Below are 25,877 nucleotides of genomic sequence, written 5' to 3'. Positions count from 1 at the left end.
GCTTGGCCGCGACGTGTGCGACGCCGAGGCGTCGGCAAGCGGAACGGAGGCGGAAGGGCTTGGGGTCCGGTGGGGTTAGGCCAAAGCTTGGTCCTTTGACCATCCATCTTGGCATGGGATCGTGTTCGCGCGCGGGTTCAGGGCCTCCTCGGCCATGACGGCGAGGTCAGGGCAACGGCAGCGTCTTACGCGACTTGGGTGCGAAACGCGCTCGCGCACCCGGTTCCCTAGCATCCCACCCAGGGCGCGATGCGCCAGCGGCGAGGTGGCCGACAAGGTTGGGTGGCGGCACGCGGCGAGCCAAGGCCAAGATGCGAGGCAACGGCGGCGGCACGGGTCCCTGCAAGAAACGGCGGCGCGAAGGCCGGTTCACCAGGGTCGGGGGTCCTAAGGCTCTACAGCGGGCTCATCGACGGCAAGACGCACGTCAGGGTTGAAGAAGAAACGGGCGGAGCAGGGCGAATCGAGGCCGTGGTGAGGTGATGCGATGCCGTGCAGCGATGGATGTATTGGAGCTTATTTTTCTTCCTGAATCAATCCCGCGGAATCCAATTTGGCACTCGCGCGCTACAGCGCTACCTGGCGAGCGATGTGACAACTGTGATCGAGTGTCTCCTCCCTCACGTGACGCCTCAAGTATTTATTATTTTTTTATTTCTAACTTTACCGATTACGTTCCCTAATAGCAGGCGTCATTATTTCTTTTTCTTTTCAGATTGTCCTTTTTTACTTTTTATTTATGTTTGAAGTTCTCTTGACAACTATGTATAAGAACCGTACTTAAAAAATATACCAATGATTGTACTTAGAAGTTGCATGACAATCGAGTAGTCGTCCGTGTACTACCCTGGGATTGAGCTTATGAGCTTTGTGCGTAAAGCAATAGTGGGAGAGATCTTCCGGACAAAAATAACAACTTTATATAAGTTGTGCTAAAATATTGTCCTCCATGAATTATTTGTATGCATCGTAAAAATTATGCTAAAAATTATTTTTCAAATAGTTCTTAGGGAAAACTTATACGCAAAAGTTGTATAAGTTGTATATAGACTAAAAGTTATGATGAGAATTTATCTTTCAAAAAACGTGTGTTAAAAGTTATGCGTTGTGTAAAAATTTATGTGTAAAAGTTGTGTTTACAAGTTCTATTTTTTCAAAAAAGAAAAACGGTTAAGAATAAAATAATTCCTAAAAAAGAAAGAAACTGGCTGTCCGATATCCCGCGCCAGAGCGCTCCTGGCGCGCGCGGATTAGCGCAGCCCATCAATCCCTTTTATAACATAACACTCTCCAGGAAAGAGGATGGATTTTTCTCGATCTACTGTGGATTGGATGCTCTTGCCAGTTGCCACGCGATTTGTGAGGCGAAATGCAATCATGCTCTGAGTGGCCGCCGGCGTCCACCACCCAACTCACAAAGCATCGTCCGGTCCTCAGTCGCAATCTGCTTCCGCTTTGCATCCAATTCTCCGTTCCTCTCCATAGGACAATGGGCGTGAGAAGTAAGCAGTGAGACCATCGACCACCGCGCACAAACCCGACTAGCTGGGAGGCCTCTCGTCGCCGACGACGGCGACGCGACCGAGGTAATAAGAGGATGATGTCGGAGTGCTAGCTGTTTCTCCTTTTCGTTGGGTTCGACCACCTGCTCATTTTCTTCGTCACCTGCCTCCAGATCTGCAGGCCGCTGCATCCTGAAGCTGGAACCCCGAAAACCCCATTTCCTCTTTCTCCTTGGGTTGTAACCTCGCCGCAGTTGAGTTTAGGTACTTAATCTGCTCTGGTTTAAGCCCAACATGCACAATCTAATTCCTCACATCTCCAATCACAATCGTTGGGTTGCAGCCTCGCCGCAGTTCTGCTTTGGTCATTTTCTTCAAAGACCAACTCATGTTTTTTTTCTGTCAATCCTAGAATTTCTTCCATGACCAACTCACTTTTTTTTTGGGTGTCAATCCCAGTGAGCGTCAGGCATACTGATCAAAGGCCTCTTTCGCGAGAAGAAGAAGAACGAAAGGCCCTCCCTCATCTGACGGCATCAAAGTGTCATAGTGTCGTTGCTCTACTTCTGCTACTGTGTCCTCCTTCACCTGGTATGCAAATTAATTTTCCATTTTGTTTTCACAAGGAGTAGAGTAGCTTGTCTGTTTCTCAAAGTCTTCGTCCTCATTTCGCAAAAAAAATAAAAAAAAAGAGAGTCTTCTTTCTCATTTTTTTTGTCTCCAAAGGGACTATTTCCAAGTATTGTCTCCTGTGTTAGTATAAAGGGCTTATTACCTAGGTCGATCAAAAACTTATATTCTAAACGCGATGTCATCTAGTTGCCTAAACGTTGATTTAGGCTCTGTTTAGTTGGGTAAATTTTGCAAAAAGTTTCACACTAGGAAGCGTACAAAAAGTTTTCAGATTTACCATAAAATATATTTTTCATATCATATATATTTATAGTTATAAAAGTTAATAATATTTTATATAAGCTTAGTCAAATTTAAGGAAGTTTGACTCAGTTAAACCCAGAATTGCATTCGGTTTGTGGACAGAGGGTAGGTCAGTAGGATGCTCTAGATCTATACTGTGTCGCTATGCGTAAGGTATTGCATCGAGATATGCAGCGCCCAGCGCAGGATGCTCTGCCAAAAAAAAAATGCAGCCAGTATAAATGAGAGTCGGTGGATTAAGGTTGGTCAAAATATAGCTGTGCGGAATCTTTGCGTACAAGTAGCTCGTTGGCCGGTTTGCATTACGAGAGAGTGGATCGATTAAGGCTGGCTCAAAGCTGGACAGATCAAAATATACGCTAGATCCAGTCGTCCTTGCGTATCAGTTTGCAAAATGGAAATGTGATTAAGCTAAAATCTTTTGGCAACAGGTGTACAAAAAGAAAATAAAACACACATAAACTTGACATGATGCAATGAATGCTTCGCATGACAACTACTCCCTCTGTTTCAAATTACAAGTCATTCCAATTTTTTTTGAGAGTATCATTAGTTTTTTTACATTAAATTTATTTTCATAGTATATTTATTTGGTGTCATAAAACTTTATGATATTTATTTGGTGTCATAAGACTTTATGATTCCCTCTGTAATTTTAGTCAAACGTAAATTTTAAAAGGGAACATATCTAGTGCAAACCAAGGACCTCGTGCAAACCCGTGCAAACCTACTAAACAAAGTTTCAAAAAATTCCGAAAAAAATCATGAATGTGCTTCTCAGATTACATCATCTATATATAAAATTTCATGGTCAAATTCGTCTTACTCTAGAAGTTACAAAAAAGACAAATTTGAGATGCATTTGAACCATTATTGTTGTCAGAAAATTTGTCTTTTTTGTAACTTCTAGAGTAAGACTAATTTGACCATGAAATTTTATATATAGATGAGGTAAGCTGAGAAGCACATTCATGATTTTTTTCAGAATTTTTTGAAACTTTGTTTAGTAGGTTTGCACGGGTTTGCACGAAGTCCTTGGTTTGTACTAGATACGTTGCCAATTTTAAAACGTAGGGAGTAAACTGACACCCTCGTTCATTATTATGTATAGCTACGGAGGCCAAGACTTTGGTGTAACCTCATACTCAGCTCCTTTTGTCCGCTCGTGGAGCAGTTTCCCCGGCGCGTGGTAGAGGGAAAATGGAGGGGGCGGCAAAGGCCATCTTGAGCAATGGTGCGCAGGTGCTGGGTGCGGAGTATCGCCTGCTCCGCGGCGTCGGCCCCAGGGTCGTTGAGCTTCGCGACGATCTGGACACCATGAGTGCCCTCCTCATCATGCAGTCCGAGGCCGGGGACGGCGCCGCCATGGACCACTTCGTCCGGGTGTGGATGAACCAGCTGCGCGAGCTCTCCTACGACTCCGAGGACTGCATCGACCTCTACAAGCTCCGCATCAAGTCCAGGCCGAGCGACGGCGTGCGTCCCTGGCTGGAGCGCCTGCTCGGGACGCTCCTGGCGCGCCGCCGCCTCGCCAGCCAAATCGCCGCCCTCCGAACCCGCGCCGTCGCCATCGGCGAGCGCCACGCGCGGTACGGCGTCGACCGAGACGCGCTGCGCCGCTGCTCCCCTTCTTCGTCATCTGCACCTCCGGTCCTGGCGGCGTCTGCGCATGCGCTGCCCCCCGCCCACGACCCCCAGCACCACCACCCCGTCGGCATCGACGGCCAGGCGGAAACCCTGGCCAAGCAGCTGGTCGACGGAGAGAGCCGTCCCATGGTTCTCTCCATCGTGGGTTTTGGGGGCCTCGGCAAGACAACGCTGGCAAAGGAGGTGTGCCGGCGGCTAGAGGCGGACTTCCCGTACCAAGCGCTGGTGTCGGTGTCTCAGGCGTTCGAGACCGTCACGGATCTCGAGGAACTGTGCAAGCGGGTGCTTGACCAGATCGAGATGGTTAAAGCAGAGAATGCAAGAGGCACCAAGAATGATCAAACACCGCTGGCACAACTATCGGACGACAAAGATCCGGCTCACAAGCTCAAGGAGTTTCTCAAGGACAAGAGGTATGTACACGATGCTTATCAATCATTACTGTCAAGGATTTAAATGCTAGTTGGATGGCCTGCGTAAATTTTAAATAGTGTGCGTTCCATACTTTTAGTTAAAAATAAATTCTTCTAATTGATTTGTTTTGTATCATTATCGTTGTGTTGATTACTTCAAAGAAAATACTTTTATGTTTGGCAATTAAAGTTTTAAATCTCCGGCTATACACACTATAGCCGGAGATAGCTGTTGGGAAGAGCTACCGCTAGGATAATTAACTTTTGACCCTTGTTTCCAGGCGCTAATAGCAGTATTTTTTTGAGCATCAACACCTCGCTTTATTGGTCGACAGTGTTATAGGTGTTACATACACCATTAGGCGGTTCAGTCAACCAAACAAGTCTGCCTAAGACAGCATAAATCGAGCTCCTAGCGAAAACATGAGCATCAACATTTGACTCTCGCGAGGAACTCTCTCTCGTTGCCCCCCCGAGCGCTCTCCCAGGCGACTCGGGGGGCGACGCCGCCACCGCAGAAAAACCCCCGCCGGCGACGGCGGCCTCGCCGCCTCTCCCTCCCTCCAGTCTCCTTCCTTTCCCACCTCTTTTCCTTCCCCTCTCTGCCTCAATCCTAGCCTGGTGCTCTCCTCGTCGCCGTCAATGCTCCCACCGCCGCCGGGCCCGTTTCCGGCCGCCGGAGGCTAGATCCGCCCGTCCGGGGGCCGGATCTGCTCTTCCCATGGCTGGATCTGCTGGCCCTGGGTAGGGCCCTTCCCCTCCCCTGCTCTGGTGTCGTTCTCGGCGTCATGACGGCGGCTGCTGAACCTGCCTTCGTTTCATGTTGCCCACCATCACTCAGGTTGCCTTGGTTGCTTTGCGTGGCGGATGCTTTGCCGTCTTGCGGATCGTGGTTGCTCTCGGACGGATGCTTTGCCGTCTAGGTCGTTGTTTAGGCAGATGCTTTGCCGCCAGGGTCGTACTTCTTGGGTGGATGCTTTGCCACCGGGCGGATGCTTGGCCGCCGTCGTGCTACTGGTGCTTGCTCTGAGTGGATGCTTCGCCGCTCAGGTCGTGATAGGTGGATGCTTTGCCACCGTTTCTCTTGGGCGGATGCTTTGCCGCCAGATCTGATGTGGGTGGATGCTATGCCACCTTTCTCCTTCTCTGGCGGATGCTTTGCCGCCGTGTACTGCTGTCGGGTGGATGGTTTGCCACCGCTTGGAAGGCATCCTCGGTGATGGTGTATCCTTTGTGCAGGTTTAGTTTTAGGGTCGCCGGTTGGGTAGCTAAGCTGGTTGTGGCTTTCCTCTTCATGCTTCTTCTGTTGTATGTGTCGTTTGTTGCTGTGCGTTGGGTTTGTAGTCCTTTTTCAGTGTTTCTCTGTCGTTTATCCTTAGTTCTCTTGGGTTGGTCAAGCCCTGTTTGGCGGCTCCAAAAACTGTTTGTAAACTGCTTTCTTCTTAATGAAATACGTGCTAAGCCACGTTCGCGAAAAAAACATTTGACTCTCGCCCCTCGTGCACAAATTCAGAAAAACTAAAATTACCAGCCCTTGCCTTGATCTCCTTGACAATATGACCGTATATTCCCAAACCTGATTCTTGCATGTTCTTGATCACGCTTGCATTATTACACACCAGCCTGAATTTCTGCAGGACCAGATCACTTGCAAGTGGCAGTCCTTTCTTATAGGCAATCGCCTTCATCGTCTCAGGATCAGTGATGCCTTCCCAAACCAGAGCCGATGCGCCTAGAAAATTGCCAGTTGAGTCTCTTGCGACCGCAGAAGCTGAAACTACTCCAGTATTCTTTGATAGCGTAGCGTCAACATTTATTTTTGCCAAGCCTACTGGAGGAGGTATCCAGCGAGGTGGGATCCCATGTCCAGCAACTCTGTCAACCTTTGTTGCTTTGGTCGCCTGCAGCTCCGAAACAAACTTTGAAACAAAACAGTGTGTTGATATGGGACTTTGATAAATATTCTCATGAATGGCCTGCCTTCTCGCGTACCAAATAGCCCAAAGGGTAACTGTAACTCGTGTGAGTTCATCTTGTGATTGCAAGGACATCATCGACACAAGCCATCGCCGTGCGTCCCATCAGTGTACCGCCGCTAACATGCAATGGGCCAAATATGCAACATTTCGTCATGGGCTTCTTAGCTCAGAGGGCCCAAAAAGGCCGAAGCAGCAGCTGAGTTGGTGGACACGTTTGTCAGCAGCAAAAAATCCTGCAAGTTTTTTGATATTTGCTACCCACCCCCCCCCCCCCCCCCACCCCCCAAACGGCTAAATGGCTTAACTACAGCTATAGCTGCCTATATCTTCTGGCTTCGCCAGAGATTTAAAACACTTTGGGCAAGTGGCCTAGTATGAGTCATTATATGTAATATGGCGCAAAACATAATTCATAACTATTTAAAACTAGTTGTATAAGTAATCTGCTTACTTGTTCTAGATGTTGTTATTTATTAATTATATTTTGTATATATTTTCCAACTATTTTGCCTCATTAAATTATTTTATATAAACTCTCAATTTGCTTTTCAAATAATTTAATTTATATTTGGTATAGACTCTATTTAACTACTTTACATCCCAAATCATTTAAAAACCAATTACTGTATTTATTTTATTTCAAATTTAGTTATATATTAATCATTTTCGACATGCACTCTTGGTCAACTACTACTTAATTCTTAATTTAGGCATTTGCGAATTGTATTCGATATGGACTCTTAAGTCTATTCTATATTGTTACATCTTCATAAAATCTAACACTTCTATTCTTTATTTTTTTATTAACGTGGGAATTTCTAGGCCCTTTCGGCTAACATGTTGTCTTCTTTTAATATTATTCTTCTAATATATACATGTTCTAGATGTTGTTATTTATAAATTATATTTGTCATAGGCTCTCCAACTATTTTGTCTTCCAAATCATTTAAATATATTTTATATGGACTCTCAATTTGATTTTCAAATCATTTAAATTAGATTTGGCATAGACTATATATATTTAACTATTTTGCATCCGAAATCATTTATAAACCAACTACTATTTTTATTTCAAATTTATTTATATATTAATGGTTTCTGACATGGACTCTCAATCAACTACTATTTTTTATTTTTAATTCAGATAGTTATTATTCGTATTCAACAAAGACTAATTAGTTGACTTCTAATTTTTTTCCTGAATTTAGCCTTTTGTGAATTGTATTTGATATGGACTCTTTGGCCAAATGTAGGCAAATCTAATAGTGTATGTTGTCACTTTTTCTACTATTGAAGTGGAAAATTGCTTAACTCTGGCGCGGTGAACATAGTGGCTTCTTTGAACGCTATTGATATAATAGATGTTCGTTGTACTTACCGGACATATGTCTACTGGAGCCCACAGGCCACAACCAATAATCCCAAGTCTAAATCAACCAAAAGGGATAACCTAATGGGTGAGCCCTACCCCCATAGGACCAAACCCAACAATATCCCCTATCACTCCGTCACACACTTAGACTAACATTTCCATCACAAACAACCCATATGACATACCATAAAGCATTATCCTAGACCCCCCAAGTTCAATGTTGCAGTCACACATAACCCCTATGGTCCTTCGAGAACATTCACCAGGCGTAACTTCAAATTACTTGGCTCCCTACATATATTACAACTGTGCAATTAGTGACCAAAATTGTGTTTGGACATTGTATTGATGTCCCAAGCAACATCAATATTTAAGATGAGATGGGTATTATATATTATCCCTAGTGGAAATGTCCATGTGTTGCTACGGGTCGTTACCTGCTCTTAGGTCATTCCGCTGGACCACGCCCTAGGAGAGAAGAGGGGATGCTATGATTCATTTTTCTCATCTCTCCAGGAAACCCATTTACTAAGGGGATGGCCTCATATTGTACACACATCCAAAAGGATGAATATATTTATAATAAAGATCAGGAGAAGGCCAAAGGCTACCTGAAGTGGAATATATTTTCATACTTTTGTGTCTTTTTTTATCAATATCAACAACTCAATGATTACAGATTGAATCCACTAGTACTCCCTTCGTTCCAAATTATAGTTTGTTTTACTTTTTTGACCCTAAGTCTGACTGCTCGTCTTATTCAAAAAATTTGCGCAAACATAGTCAAAATTAAGTCATTTTTGAATGAATAAATAAAGCCATAACAAAAAAAATATGATATATTACACAATTTTTTGAATAAGATGAGTGGTCAAACTTGGAGTAAAAAAATCAAACTAACTATAATTTGAAATGGAAGTAGTAGTACTTTAGTACTCCCTTCGTCATATAATATAAGAGATCCAAACATTCTAAATTCATCATCAAATTCAAAACGTTGTAGCCACATTGGTCAATTTTGTTTTTTAATCACACCTCAGAGCTACTAAGATTAGTCTGTGGTGCATTAGTTAAAGTGTTCTCCTTGTTATCCTCAGTTGCCATTAAAACACTAGACAACATGACCCTCAAGTTGTAACTCAGAAGTACATGCATCTTTTGACAGGCTCCTTAATCTATCATGAAACCTATAAAACGACTTGTAATTCAGGACGAAGGGAGTAGTCTAGAGCATCTTTTTGTAGAACTCATGGTTGACTCAATTTGTTCCACAACCAAATATGTTGGAACATAGGAGTGTGCAGCTACTCTGAGTTCCAAATGGAAGAACACATCATTCATGGCCAAAACCAAATTTCACTTTCTCCGTGCGCACAACCACCCTATACTAAGACTCACACACTTTCACAACTCATCTTTATCAAAGTGTTAGATAGAACACTTCCTTTTATGATTCATGCTATATCTAGGCACTATCTTTATTACACAAGGTAACCAAATTCACTTTCCCCTCGCCCACATGTATCATCTTACCATGGATGAAACATCTAGTACTATATATGTACTTTCATGCACTAACACTAGTCTAATTCAAATTGAATTTATTTTAGTTTTTATAAATCAACTTGAGACTTTAAACTCCTCAAGAATATGTGTTAAATTTCCACCAAAAAACTAATAGACAATATAAAATGAAAGGGCTCTTGTTTTAGCCCAACACGAAGCCAATGTTAGAACCACTTTGTTCCTAAAAAGGGAAAGGATAAAGGGGAGGAAGAACAAAATAATAAAGCGATGAAGTAAGAATGACGAGCATATCCATGGATGCGAGCACTGGAGAGGCACTAGGGTTCGGGATTGAGAGGATTTTTGGTTACATGTGCTCCCAAGGCTAAAGGGAGGTCGTGATAAAAAAAAAGGCTAAAGGGAGGTCTGGCAGCTATCAGTGGAGTTGGGCGGGGGCATCAGCCGCAGTTGACGGGGCATCGGCAATGCCAGGCAGGAGCTGTGGCAGCAGGGTCGCACTCAGCCGGAGTCGATGAAGATGGTGAACTGACAGGATGCAGGAGCATAACTGCATAAGTGAGACCGTGAGAGGGATAAGTTTTTTTTTCTTTACAAGGTGGTCATGTGGCGGACAGGCAAACATGAGGTGGCTCTCGACCAAATAATCTCGGGAGAGTCCTCTCCGTCTAGTCGCCTGTGACAAAGACACAAAGTTACAACAATAAGGAAGTTGTTTCACAAGTCACAACTTTTGAAACTTCATGTGGCAAGTTCCATACATTTTGAATGTATGGGGTAGCTCCATTTTGTATACACAGCTCAATTAACCATGGTATACATGACTAAACAGGTACCTCATTGTGATCGATGATGTGTGGACCGTACGAGCATGGGACGCAATCCAATCCAAGGTGTTGTTGAGAAAGAACAGCTGCTACAGCAGAATTATCGTGACCACTAGGATAGAAACTGTGGCGAAAGCATGCAGTCCTGCAATCGGTGGGCGACACTACATACATCGCATGGAACGCCTCAAGCCCCAAGATTCCAAGAAGTTGTTCCTTGCAAGAACATTTGGCAACAAGGAGTGCCCCAAGGAGCTTGTAGCTACAACTGAGAAAATTTTAAGAAGATGTGCTGGGCTGCCATTGGCCATTGTTAGCATCGCTAACGTTTTGGCAGGCTATACATCAGCAGGAAGCAAATATAAATGGGAATCAATCTACAATTCAATCGGTTCTCAGATGGAGAGCAACCCCACCCTTGAAGGGATGAAGCAGATCGTCACACTCAGCTACAACCACCTGCCCCATGAGCTCAAGGCCTGCATGATGTACCTTAGCATATTTCCGGAGGATTACGAGATCGACAAGCATCGGCTCCTGTGTAGATGGATTGCTGAAGGATTGGTCCTGGAGAAGCGGGGCTTGACCCTAATGGAGGTTGCTGAATCATACTTGGATGAGCTAGTAAGCAGGAACATGATTGAATTGCGTGTTGATTTCGACTACTACTGGAGAGTGGAGCTGTGCCGGGTGCACGACATGCTTCTTGAGGTCATGGTGTCCAAGTCCCTGGAGAGTAACTTCGTCAGCCTTCTAGGAGGGCAATATGCAGGGTTGTCGTATGGCAGGATTCGTCGTCTCTCCATCCAGGGGAACGCAGAGCAACACAGCAAAAAGATGCCAGGACACGGCATCGAGGGGATGGATGTGGAGCATGTCCGATCACTGAGCATGTTTCAACAAGGAGGGCAGAAGCTGCTCGATCGCCTAGACAAGTTCCCGCTGCTGAGGGTACTTGACCTGGAAGGTTGCAAGGGCATAACAGAAGGTCATATGAAGTGTATCTGTAGGCTGTACCTTCTCAGATTCTTGAACTTGAGAGGTACAGATATCCGGCAGGTGCCGCCTAAGATCAAGAACCTAGAGCATCTGCAGACGCTTGATGTACGTGACACCGATGTTGAGGGGCTACCGGACACTGTCAAGGAGCTTTACAAGCTCGAGCGACTGCAGATAGCGCACAATGATGTTTCAAAGTACATGTGGCAGCTTCCCCTAGGGCTCAATAAGATGAAGGCGCTGCGCGAGGTGGCTTTCTCATGCCTCGGAAATGATGTGCAGGTTGCAAAAGAAGTGGGTGAGCTAGAACAACTTGAAGAGATAAGTGTCTACGTCGACACCGACATCATCAAGGACGACAAGGTGCTCCCAGAGCTTGCCAAATCATTGAGCAAGTTATACTCCCTCCGACGCCTCATCATAGGAGATGTGGGTTACGACAAGGGAGCACTCGACTTTCTCCATACAATGCCCGAGCCGCCGTCGCAACTCCTCCGGTACCTTATGATCGCCGGCGGCATTAATGGTTTGCCCTCCTGGATCGGGTCACTCGTTCACCTTGTTCAGTTCAGCATGTCTTGGGGACAGCTTGTTGGTGATCAGCTATTCGACGGCCTGTGTAAGTTACCAAGCCTCAAGATCATCTGCATTCAGCAAATGTGCTACGTCGACCGGGACCTGGTTGCACGCACCAGACACGGTTTTCCGGAGCTCAGCGACCTGAGAGTGTCTTGTAACTTTGAAAAACCCAATGTTCTTTGGTTCGAGAAAGGGTCCATGCCAAAGCTCGAGACACTGCTCTTTAACTTCATTGACTATGAGAAGAGGATCGACGGCATCGAGCACCTGACCAGCCTCAAGGAGGTACACCTTTGGGGTAGGAAGAACAACCCTGCACTAGAGCGTGCCCTGGAGCAGCTCAGGGTTGAGAACCAGAGGCGCAGCGAGGAATCCATTAAACAGTTCCAGATTACAGTCAAGTACGAGTAGTGATCTCTATCAGTCGGATTATACTTCATGCATTTGCTCAGCTCTTGTTTTGTTGTGCCAGTTTTTTGGGCTCAGCGTTTGTGCTCGAGCGCGTCAGTCGGTAGTAATAAGCTCGGGCACGTTCGGCGTGCAGAGCACGAGTCAGGCGCCCGACGTCGTGCTGCGTTCACGCGGGGTGGCCAATGTCCGATCCGTTTTTCATTTCCTTGCACACTTGTGGATGCCATACGCGCTGTGATCTGCTCGTGGGATGGCGCGAGTCGGTAGATGCATGTCCATGGCCAGCAAGCGCGGCGGCAACAAGACCGCCCTCTCGTAGCTTTGTACTATTCTTTAAACTATTGTGTCCATGTCCATTTGCCCACAGGGACTTCATCTTGTTGAGCCCTAGAGGAAGCCGTCACATGTACTTTGGATCGCTGCTGTGAGAGATGTGCAGTCGCTCGAGGTTGTACAGCTCCTTCACAGTGTCTGGTAGCCCCTCAACACGTGTGTCACGTACGTCAAGCGTCTGTAGATGCTCTAGCTTCCTGATCCCAGGTGGCACCTGCCGGATATCTGTGCCTCTCAAGTTCAAGAATTTGAGAAGGTACAGCCCACAGATACACTTCATGTGATGGTCTGAAATGCCCTCGCAACCTTCCAGGTCAAGTACTCTCAGCAGGGTGAACTTGTCTATTAGATCGAGAGCAGCCTCTGCCCTTGGTGTTGGAACATGCTCAATGATCGGACATGCTTCACGTCCATCCCTGCCTTGATCATCTTCTTCTTGGGTTGCTGATCTGTGTCTTGATGGGGCCTCCTGTCGTCATTGCCCCTCTGGATGGAGAGATGACGAATCCTACCATACGAGAGCCGTGCATATTGCCCTCCTAAGAGGCTGACGAAGTTACTCTCCAGGGACTTGGACACCATGACTCTCCACTCTCCAGTAGTAGTCGAAATCGACACGCAGTTCGATCATGTTCCAGCTCACAAGCTCATCCAAGTAGGATTCAGCAACAACCTCCATCAGGGTCAAGCCTAGCTTCTCCATGACCAATCCTTCAGCAATCCATCTACACAGGAGCCGATGCTTGTCGATCTCGTGATCGTCTGGAAATATGCTAAGGTAGAGCATGCAGGGCCTTGAGCTCATAAGGCAGGTGATTGTAGCTGAGTGTGACGATCTTCTTCATCCCTTCAAGGGTAGGGTTGCTCTCCATCTGGAACCCATTGAATTGTAGATTGATTCCCACGGTACTCGGCAAAGCCAACACTGTGCCGGCGTGTGTTGCCGAGTGCTTCCTGTCATGACACTCGGCAAACACGCTGTCACCGTCACCTTCCTGTCCCCCGGTACTTTTTTTTTTGCCGAGGGTTGATCTGACACTAGGCAAAGGGTTTGCCGAGCGCCGCCCACGGCAAAGTTGACTCCGGAAACAAAGTGATGGCAAATTATTATTTGAGCTCAATTATTGAAAGCTAGTTGCACTTGAATTTATAGTATACATTGGCCAATAGGAGCCGTTGGAACCCACCACTAAACCCTAATCTCCTTTTCTCCCCTGCTTCCTCCCCCTCCACCTGCTCCCGCGGCCACCGTGGCCAGCCAGCCGCTGCCGCCGGTGGTGCTCTCCTGCCCGGGCTCCGCCACTCTCCCAGCCCTGCGCATCGTCCATCCGCTCCTGCCCCCGGCTCCCGCACGTCGCCGGCCCCACGCCGCCGCCAGCTCTCGTGCGCCGTCGGCCCTCGGCTCCCGCGACATCGCCGGCTCCCGCACGCCGCCGGCCCCTGTCATCGGCTCTCGTGCGTCGCCGGCCCTCGGCTCCGCCTGCGCTGGCCGCCAGGCCCTCTCGAGGCCCGAGGCCACCGCCGCGCCCCGCCCGACGGCCGCACACAGGTCCAGCCGCCATCCTCCATTGCCGCAAGCTCCATTGCCCCGCGCGCCGCCGCCCACCCCTCTTGTGGTCGCGTTGCTGGCCCTCTTGTGGTCGCTCCACCCGGCCGCGCCGCCACTCGCGCTGCGCTGTCGCTGCTGTACCCAGCCGCGCCGCTGCCTCCCTGCCCTACGGAGAAGAAGCCGAGTTCCCATTCAACATTTCGAATACAATGTTTGAACATTTCGTGCTTTCCATTTCAACATCTCATTCGTACAATTTCAACATTTTGAATCTCAAATGTTGAACATGTTCAAGTCAAATGTTGAAGTATTTCATTCAAATTGTTGAATTAGTATAATTGAAATGTTGAACATAGTGGTTGAACGGGCCATCGTTAATTGGTCATTGGTTGGGCTTTATAGACGGATCCCTTAACCATCTTTCGGTAGATGGATAGGAGCCCCGGCCCCAGGCCAGCTGGCTAGTTCTTGGTGTGTGTGGGTCGGGCCGAAGCAGGCCTACTGGGTCAGCTGGGCTGACTGAGTTGGGGGCTGAGGCCGCGGATTTCCTATCCATCTTACAGTAGATCTTAGTTTCCCCACCTTCCAGTGTTTGAGATTCGTGCAAACAATAACAGCCGTTGGATTCAACGCCCAAATCCTATCTCCTTCCCCCTCCCTTGCTCCCTCTCTCTCGCCTGATCCTGCCACTGCCCCCATGCGCCATTGCTGCCACCCCATGCCGCGGCCCGCCTCGGGCCGCTGCGCCGCCGTCGCGGCCCCCATGCCGCCGCCCGCAGTGTGCCGCACCGCCACCGCCCCCTACACGCACGCGCTGCCTCCCGTGGCCTCTGCTCCACCGCGGCCCCTATGCTGCCGCCTCTCGTGGCCTCTGCGCCACCGCCCCTGCACGAACGTGCCGCCTCCCGAGGCCTCTGGCCTCTCTGCACGAACACGCAACCTCGATTTCTTCCCCGCAGGCGACCATCAACGTGGGCGGCGCGTGCTGAGCACCATGACGATCGAGCACTTCGTCCTCAGGCTGCCCTACGACGCAAAGCATGTAAGGCCGCATCATCGTTGGCTCGTTGCCGTGTTCCTGCCTGGAAAAAAGGTCTGAAACCTCTGATTCTGAACCATCATAGTCTACGATTCGTGTTTGTGACAGTGGAATTCTGACATGGATATGCAGGTGAGCTCGGAGAGGGTGAAGGGCGGTGGCGCGGCCTTTCAACATTTCGTTATTCTAGTTTCAACATTTCGTTTTCAAAGTTTCAAGTTTTCAAAATTTCAACATTTTGTCATCAAATGTTGAACATGTTTTAGAGAAATATTGAACATTACATGAGCCAGTGTCTATTTTTTCTTAGCTAATTGGGCTAAAATGGTTTTTAAAGATGGATGGCTTATCTATCTTCCAGAAGATAGATAGAAAGCCCCCTGAGGCCGTGGTTGAGTTTAAGTGTTGTAGACCGGGTTAGCGGGTCAAGCCGAGTTAAGGCTTAGGGTAGATTGGTGGGTCGCTCCGGGCATCGAAGTTAGCGGGTTAGGGTAGTGAGCCGGTCGGATTGTTAGTGGGCTGTGTTGGGATAGCAGTCCGGATGAGAAATATCCTATGCTACCACCTCTTTAGGTGCTACCGTGCTACCAAACACGGTAGCACACGGTAGCACCTAAATCGGTGCATCTAAAATTCATCCAAAAATATGAGTGGATAGAACATATAATCATTTGTCATCATGCAAAGTTTGAGATTCAACAAAAAAATGTGTAAGAAGATATAAAAAAGAGAAAGTCGCAACTATTCATGTGCTGAATTCTCTTTTTTTATATCTCCTTCCACAAATTTTTGTTCAACTTTAAATTTTGCATGATGATAGATGTTATGTACACTATCTATTTATATTTTTTGATGAATTTTAGATGCACCGATTTAGGTGCTACCGCGTTTGGTAGCACGGTAGCATCTAAAGAGGTGGTAGCATAGGAGATGTTCTCTGAGCCGGGTAGGGTAGGATAGTTAGAGTTAGGGTTTTGATTTTTAAATTCAAATTTAAAATCCACTCAAGTTTAAACACAATCAATTTAAATCCAACTCAAACAAATTCAAATAGAAACCAAATCAAATTCACAATATCAATGCATCCTTAGATCAAATTTAAATTTATTTACTACAATTTTTGAGAGATCTTAAGTTTTTTTTTTGCAAATCGCAGTGCAATTGAAGACGCTCGCAAACACGCACACACACTCACCCCTATGAATACATGTACGCAATCCTACCCCTATGAGCACCTCCAAGAGACTGAGCTGGCTGATCCCGAGATTCTGAAGTCACCATAGGCACCTCGCTATCGACGGGAACGTCGACTACTATTGAAAGAATAGCGCCGGTTAAATCCTGGAATAAATCCAGGAAATTACGAGCACCCGTGCCGAGTCGGAGACTCGAACCCGGGTGGTAAGGTTCCACCACAAGGAACCTTACCAGCTGAGCTACGCTCAGTTTGCTGGGAGATCTTATGTTGTTGCTATCTACGAGCACATGTACGATTTTTTTTGAAACCCATATTTTTCATTAGACAAATAACATTTCAGAAAAATCTGGGACGACCAGCTTATTTTTCTTCCTGTATGTATTGGAGCTTATTTTCTTTCTTCTTTTTTGACGACTAGCTTATTTTTCTTCCTCAATCAATCCCTTTTATAACAATTTCCTGGAAAGATGATGGATTTTGTCGGTCTACTGTGGATGCTCTTGCCACGCGATTTGTGAGGCGAAAAGCAATCATACTCCGAGTGGCCGCCGGGGTCCACCACCCAACTCACAAAGTTGCGACCGAGTTGGATTCTTAGTCGCAATCAGGCTATCCAGTTTGTTTCGTGAACTAAGTTTTTAAACTTGTCACATTGAATGTTTAAACGCTAATTAAAAGTAATAAATATAAAATAAAAAACTAATTACACAGATGGATTATAAATTGTGAGACGAATCTATTAAACCTACTTAATCCATCGTTAGTGCTACCGTATCCATCATTAAAAATATGCTAGTAACGACACATATTAGACTTAATAGATTCATCTCGCGATTTACAGTCCATTTATGGAATTAGTTTTACAATTAGCCTATGTAACTTCTAATTAGTGTCCAAATATTCTATGTGACAAATTTTAAAACTTAGTTCGTCGCCTAAACAGGGCCTGAGTGGCTCCCAAAGCAATCATGCTCTGAGTGGCCGCCGGGGTCCACCACCCAACTCACAAAGCAATGAAGCATCGTCTGGTTCTCAGTCGCAATCTGCCTCCGCTTTGCATCCAATCCTCTCTCCGTTCCTTCTCCATGGCACCATCGGCGTGAGAAGTGAGCAGTGACCATCGACCGGGGCGCACAAACCCGACTAGGTGGGGAGGCCTCTCGTCGACGACAACGGCGACGCGACCGACGACAACGGCGACGCGACCGAGGTAATAAGGGACAGTGACATCGCCACATCATGTCAACACGTAACATTGGGGGAATCTGAACTGTGGAAGGAGCATCGGACGATCCTCTGCGCCAGCCCACCCCTCGACTCCGTTTTGACCAGCATCTCCCGTTTGGGCTAAACAGGCGCCAAACTCCCGCGACGCTCCCGCGCTCGGCCCATTCCGCGTCCCGCGGACGTCCCAATCCCGCGGGAGACGTCGGGGCGCCGCCGCGGTGCGAGCGGCAAGGAGTGGGCCGCCGCCACCGAGCGCGACCAAGGAGGTCGCCCCCGTCGCGGGAGCGAGAGCAGGGAGACGCCGGGGCGCCGCTGCCGCACGAGCAGCAAGGAGGAGGCCTCCGCCATCAGAGCGCGAGCAGGGAGACGCCGGAGCGCCGCTGTCGCGCGAGCAGCAAGAGGAGCCCACCGCCGCCGGAGCGAAAGCAGGGAGGCCGCCGCCGCCGCGCGAGCGCGAGTAGGAGGCTGCGTTTGGGGAGGCTACATGCTGTTTGGCAGGTATAAATGCACGTCAACTCCATGATATTATCTGAGTGTCATATCTGAGCAGCCAGCTAGATGCTAAATTGGATCGATGATCTATGTCTAGAGTTCCAGATGGATGATGTGTGCTTGATTCTGGTCCATGTGCTCTTGATTAATGGACTTTTCATCGACCAAGTATAACATACAAGATTAATCATGAGCACCAATAGGATAGTGCATTTTAAATCTATCATTGCTTACATTACTGCTTCCTGCTTTGCTGCTTTTTATGAAACATGTTTTCTGTTGTTTCAGTCTTCCAATGCTATGTTTGAGATGATGAAATAGGTGTTCTGATTATTACAATTGGGATTTTTTTTCCAGAAATTCGAGTACCGAGCATTTAATTGTTGTGGAAGACAATGGCAGAAGTTGATAGGAAGATACCTGAACTTGGTTTGAGGTTTAGCAATCCAGATGAGGGTTGGCTTTTTTGGGTGGCATATGGTGGTCGTACTAGTCAGGGCCGTATCTAGGCCCGTGCGGGCCGTGCGACCGCACAGGGCCCCTAAATTTTAGGGGCCCCAAAATATAACGAGTATACTAGGTATAGTTAGGTATAGTTATATAGTAGATTTTGTTTTAGTTATATTTTGATCCAATACGAAGCAAACTGTAGCCCAAATATGTCATAGAAGAGGAAATATGCCGCTTGACCATTGTCTTTCAATCAAATCTGCAGATCGCAGTGCAATCTTTTTCGTTTCCACTACAACCGCTCGCCAGGCACAGCACAAGTCACGTCTGCACTTCCACCTTCCGGATTTCACTGGGCACTCGCAGGCGCAACAATGGTACTAGGGTCCAGTTCATAGTTTCGCACAGGGCCTTCGAATTTGCCGGTACGGCCCTGGTACTAGTTTTGATGTGAGGAAAAGATGCACAAATACAAGCACAATGGATGGTAAGGTGACTTCATGCAGATATGTGTGTTCCAATGAAGGTCATCGAAGAAAAAAGGAATCAAAACATGCGAGAAAGTGTTTTAGAGCTGAAACAAGAACTGATTGCAAAGCTTGGATGGTTATTTCATTGGATCGAGGTGCGGAAAATTATGAGGTAATTGATGTTGTGCTTGAACACAACCACCCACTCCACTTACCACAGACCTTCCACCTGATGAAATCACAACGAAAAATTTCAGAACTCCAAGCTTTCGAAAATAGAAACAACGGATGATTCTGGTATTAGGCCAAAAACTGCCCATGAGTTGGCCACTCGTCAAGTTGGTGGACCACTCAACCTTAGCTACACTTGTCGTGATCGCAAAAATTATTTGCAAAGCAGACGTCAGAGGGAACTGGCTTTTGGACAGGCAGGAAGTATGTTGAAGTATTTTCATGATAAAATTGCTGAGAACCCATCTTTCCAATATGCTTTGCAGCTAGATTGTGAGGAGCACATTACCAACATATTCTGGGTTGATGCTAAGATGGTCCTTGACTATGCACACTTTGGTGATGTTGTCACATTTGACACAACTTTTGGGACAAACAAAGAATATAGGCCATTCGGTGTCTTTGTTGGGCTGAATCAGTTTAGAGAAACCACTATTTTTGGTGCTGCACTTCTATTTGATGAAACAGAAGCATCATTTACATGGTTTTTTGAAACTTTTCTAGCTGCACATAATGGAAAGCAACCTACCACTATTTACACGGATCAAGATGCAGCAATGGGAAAAGCCATAAAGATAGTATTCACACAATCATATCATGGACTGTGCACCTTTCACATAATGCAGAATGCTGTCAAGCATTTATCTCCAGTTAAGGGTACAGAGGAAGAGGAAGAGGAAGGTGAAGAGAAAGATGAAGGTGAACAGGAAGAGGAAGGTGAAGAGGAATCTCATATTCTCTATGATTTTAGTGCTTGTATGTTTGAGCACGAAGATGAGAGATCATTTGAAGAAGCATTTCAGAATATGAGATTCAAAGTTCATAAGCAAATTTGGTTAGATAGCATTTACAAGGTGAAAGAGAAATGGGCTGAATGTTATATGAGAGATGTCTTCAGTTTAGGAGTGAGAAGTACACAGCTAAGTGAGAGCTTCAACTATGCATTGAAGAACCATTTGAAATCAGATTTTGATATCATTCGATTTCTGAAGCATTTTGAGAGATCAGTGCAAGAGAAAAGAGATAAGGAACTAGAGTCTGAATTTGAGGCAAGGAAGAACCTACCAAGAAGATGCATGCGCACACCTATGTTAGTTCAAGCAAGCGAAGTGTACACTCCAGTTATTTTTGAAGCTTTCCAAAGTGAATATAAAAGATCCATGGCTGCGTGCGCTAGAGGTTTGGATAGAGAACACAAATATGCTGTTGCTGTTGGGAATTTGCTTGGCGAGGTAAGTTCTGAGCTGGAGTACACAGCGGCGGCGGGACGGCCTCCAGCGGCATCCTCGCCTTTGCTCGCGGCGGCACGACCACCGCGTCCACCTCCACGCGCCCAGCGCCGTCCCAGGGGTGGATTTCAGTGCCGGTGGCCCGGCGGACTCCAATGGCGCCGTCCCCCAGCTCGTCGGCGTCGACCCTGGCTCGCGCGGCGGCCCGCCCGCGTCCCCAGTCCTCCGCGGCGAGGGGAACGCCTGCCTTCCAATCCGGTGCTAGTGGCGGCAGAGCAGCGGTGCGTTGCCCCCTGCAGGCTCCCGCGGCGGCGGCCCCTGCAGCCTCCCATGGCGGCTCCCGCGGCGGCGCTCCCCAGTCGCGCCGGGACGGCGGGCTCCAGTGCCGGCGGCGGTAGAGCAGGGGTGCGACGCCCGCCCGCTCGCCCGGCCCTCGCGCGGCGTCCGGCCGTTCCCTCCCTGCGGCGCGCGGCGAGGTGAAAACGAGTCCGCTCGTCCAATTTCGGTGCGACGCGGTGGGGAAAACGGGATGCTTCAGCCGGATGAGTATGAGACGTCCGATTTGTTTTCGGCGGCTCCGGTTCCCCAATGTTACGTGTTGACATGATGTGGCGATGTCACTGAATCCAGGTCCGGTAATAAGAGGATGATGTCGGAATCCTGTTTCTCCTTTCCGTTGGGTTCGTTCGACCACATGCTCATTTTTCTTCTTCATCACCCACTGAATCCAGGTCCGGTAATAAGAGGATGATGTCGGAATCCTGTTTCTCCTTTCCGTTGGGTTCGTTCGACCACATGCTCATTTTTCTTCTTCATCACCTGTCTCAGATCTGCAGGCCGCTGCAATCCTGAAGCTGGAACCCTCTTTCTCCTTGTGTTGTAGCCTCGCCGCAGTTGAGTTTAGGTACTTAATCTGCTTTGGTTTAAGCCCAACATGCACAATCTAATTCCTCACATCTCCAATCACAATCGTTGGGTTAATTGCAGCCTCGCCGCACTTCTGCTTTGGTCATGTTTTTTCTGTCAATCCTAGAATTTCTTCGATGACCAACTCACTTTTTTTTGTGTCAATCCCAGTGAGCGTCAGGCATACTGATCAAAGGCCTCCTTCACACCTCTTTCACAAGAAGAAGAAGAACGAAAGGCCCTCCCTCATCTGACGGCATCAAAGTGTCATAGTGTCGTTGCTCTACTGCTGCTACTGTGTGTGTCCTTCACCTGGTATGCAAATTAATTTTCCATTTTATTTTCACAAGTGTCATAGTGTCAGATATTTTGTCGGCGTTAATTTATTCCAGAGTTGAGAATCACTATTGGAACATTTCTGTCGCCACATTTCCTAAAAAAATATTTTCCTAAAGAAACATTACTGCCGCCACCGAACTAGTTTCGGATTTGCGAAACCCAATGTAACCTCTTGCTTTTCAATTTCATCCGCAGGGGGTTTAGGCAAGAGTTTCTTTGACATAATGAGTGGGATGGAGGCTGCTTTAGCATCTGGAGTGTTGCAGGTTGCAGGTGACAAGCTAGTTTCACTGTTAGCCACTGAGTTTGCTGCCATAACCGGTGTAAAAAGAGATCTCTCCGAGCTCCAGGATATACACACAGAAATTACAAGTTGGCTGTCGGCAGCACGTGAAAGAGCAATACAGAGTGATCCACAGTTTCCCTGGGTGGTAAAATTGAAACATGTGGCTTATGACATTGACGATGTACTACAAGAAGTCCAGCTAGAAGCGGAGAAACAGAAGATGGAAATAGATGATGGCCAGAGTGGTATAGCTGGCTGCTTCTGTGCAAAACCAAAGACATTTGCATTCCGATACAAGATGGCTCATAAGATCAAGGCAATCAAGGTGAGATTTGCTGCGATCGTCAAGCAAAGAACTGATGTCAATACTTTAGTGAGTAATTTTCCAAGGGATCAACCTGTTGGTACTAGGGACAGGACAGTTGGAGAGATATCCTGGTTGAGCAAGGTTCCAGAGCCCAAAATACCCCTTAGGGATCAAGAAAAGGATAAAATCATATCTAAGCTTGTTGAATGTAATGCTGGAGAGAACAACATGATAGTTTCTGTCGTCGGATTAGGGGGGTCAGGCAAAACTACTTTGGCCAAACACATTTGCCATGACGTCAAGATAAAGGAGCACTTTGGAGATGCAATATTCTGGGTCCATGTGTCTCAAGAGTTTGATGTTCAGAAGCTCATCGGCAAGCTATTTCAAACAATTGTTGGAGATAATTCAGATCGTCATCCACCGCAGCACATGCTCCCAAAAATCTCTGAGAAGTTGAGCAATAAGAAGTTTCTTCTTATCCTTGATGATGCTTGGCATGAGGACAGACATGACTGGGAACAGTTCATGGTGCAGCTAAAATGTGGCGCACCTGAAACAAGGATTATGTTAACCACTCGTGATCGAAAGGTTGCAGAAGCTGTGGAATCAATGCATATATTCGAGTTGGAATTATTATCAGAGTCTGAGAGCTGGAACTTATTCCTGAAGGGTTCTGGGTGGGCAGAGCAAGATTTGAGCTCCGATTATGTACAAGTCGGAAAAGAGATTATCAAGGGATGTGGTGGGGTGCCGCTAGCAATTCAAACTCTTGGAGCAGTCCTTCGTGACAAGAAGCAAATAAGTACGTGGAGGGCCATTAAAGAGAATAATTTATGGAATGTTCGGAGTATAAATGACAGAGTGTTTGCATCCTTGAAGTTGAGCTATATTCACTTGGCAGATGAACTGAAGCAGTGCTTTACGTTTTGCTCCATATTCCCGAAGGGCTATGGAATCCAGAAAGATCATTTGATTGCTCAATGGATAGCTCATGGATTCATCAATGCAATGAATGGAGAGCAACCCGAAGATATCGGAAGAGACTACTTAGATTCTCTTGTAAAAGTCAGGTTCCTTCAAAATCCTTATGGGAGCTGGAATACTGATACATACAACATGCACGATTTGATCCATAATCTCACTCGACAGATACTAGAGGGCGAACTGGTGACTTGTGTACCAATTCATACAACAGAAAAAATTACTCATAGGTATAGATATTTATCTTTGACACCATTCACTGAGAATGTTGACAAAGGCTTATTTGACAAGGTCCGTGCTCTATATATCTCTGACAGTAAGCCATCTTTTGAAACCACAGTGAAGAATAGCAGTTGCATGCGCAGTGTTGTTCTGGACTATGCAATTGATACTCCGTTTTCACTATTCGTATTAAAGTTTGAGTATCTTGGATATCTTGAAATCCACAATGTTAGTTGTACAACAGTTCCAGAAGCTATCTCGAGGTGTTGGAACTTGCAGTCACTCCATTTTGTTGACTGCAAACGTTTTGTGACATTACCTGAGTCTGTTGGAAAGCTTCGGAAGCTAAGGACTCTGGAGTTGCGTCGCATTACTGATCTTGAGAGTTTGCCTCAGTCCATTGGTGACTTTTATGTTCTTCAGTCCTTGCAACTATATAACTGCAGCAAGCTCCAAGAGATACCAAGCTCTTTAGGTAGAATTGGAAACCTATGTGTACTTGATATAAAGCATTGTTCATCTTTGCAACAACTACCATCAGACATCATTGGGGAGTTCAAAAGCTTGCGAACTATCAACTTTGATGGTTGTACGGGTTTGCAAGACCTGCCAAGAACATTATCTGTCCTACATTGCGTATTCTGAACCTTTCTGGAACCAAAGTTACCATGCTACCTCAATGGGTTACATCGATTGATACTCTTGAATGTATTGACCTTGAGGGATGCAACGAGCTACGGGAGTTGCCTAAGGGCATAGGAAACTTGAAAAGGCTTGCAGTTTTGAACATAAAGGGTTGTAGTAAACTGTGCTGCTTACCATCAGGGTTGGGACAGCTGACCCGTTTAACAAAGCTGGGATTGTTTGTTGTTGGGTGTGGTGCAGATGATGCGTGGATCTTAGAGCTCGAAAACCTTGATATAGGTGGTCACTTGGAAATTACCAACCTCAAGTATTTGAAGAATCCAAGTGATGCAGAGAAGGCTTGCTTGAAGCGGAAGAGTAACATACAACACTTGGAGCTGAACTGGTCTTTAAGTGATACCGAAGAGTTGGTATCGGATATGGAACATGATTGGGGTGTGTTGAAACGCTCTTGAACCACCGTCGCAAATTAAGGACTTGGAAATCGTTGGTTATAGAGGCCCCTGCTTGCCAGGATGGATGATGAAGCAAAATGATTCTTCATATTGTGAAGGTGGTGTTGACACGCAAATATGGCAGCCACCCGAATCAGGCTGGGCCGACCGGTCAGACCGATCCCCTTAGCCGGTTTGACCGGTGCGGTCCGGTAGCCGATCCGGCAAGAGCCGCACCGGTCTGACCGGTGGGCTCGACCGGTCTGACCCCCCCGAGTCCGAGTAGAATTAGAGAGTTTTGGTTGTTTTCGAGTTGTAAAGGACTTTCTTGCGGGGCAAGACCTCCCCACCCTATAAATATAAAGGGCCACGGCCGGTTAAGGTCCTATCACCCAATCGATCAACCAATTTTACATCTTTTATCTTCAAACCCTAGCTTTTCCAACTCCTTTGCTTCCCTTGCTTGTCTCGACGACGTTCAAGGACGTTCTGAGTGGCCTGCCGATCTCAGAGCAACCTTAGGCTCGCCATCCCTGACGGGGTCCCTCCCGGGGTGGTGGACGTAGGTTTTCCCGGTGCCCCGAGGCACACCGGTCAGACCGGTGTCCCTGGCCGGTCAGACCGGCCAGGGCAGGAGTTCCGGCGAGTTCAGTTTCTTCGATTCCAACGTGATCTAGTGTGCTCGTGTGTTGACTAGAAAAGCATCAACATATTTTAGCGACTCCGCTGGGGACGAAAGATCAGGTTTTCAAGACAGTTCAATCTAACCCTAGAAAGATGGGAGCTCGATGCGAGCTTGACATGAACAACATCGTCACGGCATCAATGGAGGATCTCTCTCCGGAGGAGCAACAGAAGTACCAGGCGCTGCAACAGTACATGAAGGTGCAATTTTTGGCGGGCGTCAAGAAAGATCGTCATGGCAAGGTAGCAAGACTTCAAGAGTTCGAGTTGCCGGTGATCAAGCTAAACGATGCAACGGTTGAGGTAATTACCACTGTAAGCAAAACTCCTATTTCATCTGCTCAAAAGTCTACTAAGGATAGTGATGAGTTGCTTGCTTCTTATATTGCTCGTTTAGAACGTTTAGAAGATCTAGAAAAAGATAGAAACATTGCTTTTAATAATAATGAAACTAGTAGTAGTGCTCCTAAAATTAACGCTAGTGGGGTAGTTCATCCTAGTTTGGCACCTTTGCCGGGTAGTAATTCTGCAAATTATCCTTATGGCATGCCACCTGAGTTCCTCATTGGTCAATCGCCGCCGATCCAACCGATACAGCCGAACACGGCTACACCGGTTAGACCGGTGCTGGCGACCGGTCAGTCCGGTCAGACCAGTGCTTTG

At 46.9% G+C, this 25,877-nt stretch overlaps 2 protein-coding genes and 1 pseudogene across 4 annotated transcripts; 2 read left to right on the top strand and 1 right to left on the bottom strand.

Moving 5' to 3' along the window:
* Positions 1-1,293: 1,293 nt before the first annotated feature.
* On the top strand, positions 1,294-12,564 carry LOC120709288 (disease resistance protein Pik-2-like). 3 transcript variants are annotated; one of them, XM_039994872.1, is made up of 5 exons: positions 1,294-1,586; positions 1,676-1,766; positions 1,962-2,093; positions 3,550-4,498; positions 10,206-12,564. In XM_039994872.1, the coding sequence occupies exons 4-5, from the start codon at positions 3,639-3,641 to the stop codon at positions 12,187-12,189; spliced, it is 2,844 nt and encodes a 947-aa protein (XP_039850806.1). In that variant the 5' UTR covers positions 1,294-1,586; positions 1,676-1,766; positions 1,962-2,093; positions 3,550-3,638; the 3' UTR covers positions 12,190-12,564. The 3 variants fall into 3 exon arrangements, with proteins under 3 accessions (XP_039850806.1, XP_039850812.1, XP_039850822.1); XM_039994878.1 differs by having other exon boundaries at positions 1,296-1,586; positions 3,613-4,498; XM_039994888.1 differs by lacking the exon at positions 1,294-1,586 and having other exon boundaries at positions 1,619-1,766; positions 3,613-4,498.
* Positions 12,565-13,711: 1,147 nt separating this feature from the next.
* Positions 13,712-14,263, bottom strand: LOC120655454 (WAG22 antigen-like). Its single transcript, XM_039933287.1, has one exon. It carries the CDS (start codon positions 14,261-14,263, stop codon positions 13,712-13,714), a length of 552 nt encoding a protein of 183 aa, XP_039789221.1.
* Positions 14,264-20,926: 6,663 nt separating this feature from the next.
* LOC120709279 lies at positions 20,927-24,893 on the top strand (annotated as a pseudogene).
* The last annotated feature ends 984 nt before the right edge of the window (positions 24,894-25,877 follow it).

This window comes from Panicum virgatum, chromosome 1K (genome assembly GCF_016808335.1).
Source record: "Panicum virgatum strain AP13 chromosome 1K, P.virgatum_v5, whole genome shotgun sequence".
NCBI classification, from domain to species: Eukaryota; Viridiplantae; Streptophyta; class Magnoliopsida; order Poales; family Poaceae; genus Panicum; species Panicum virgatum.
Note: the sequence above shows the minus strand (reverse complement) of the source record. Positions and strands in the feature narration are given on the sequence as shown.

Bases quoted from the DNA above. Each gene is read 5' to 3' on its own strand.
- LOC120709288 (XM_039994872.1), top strand. From the start codon at position 3,639: ATGGAGGGGGCGGCAAAGGCCATCTTGAGCAATGGTGCGCAGGTGCTG. The intron at 4,499-10,205 runs GTATGTACACGA...ATGACTAAACAG, and splicing joins GAGTTTCTCAAGGACAAGAG to GTACCTCATTGTGATCGATG.
- LOC120655454 (XM_039933287.1), bottom strand. From the start codon at position 14,263: ATGGGAACTCGGCTTCTTCTCCGTAGGGCAGGGAGGCAGCGGCGCGGC.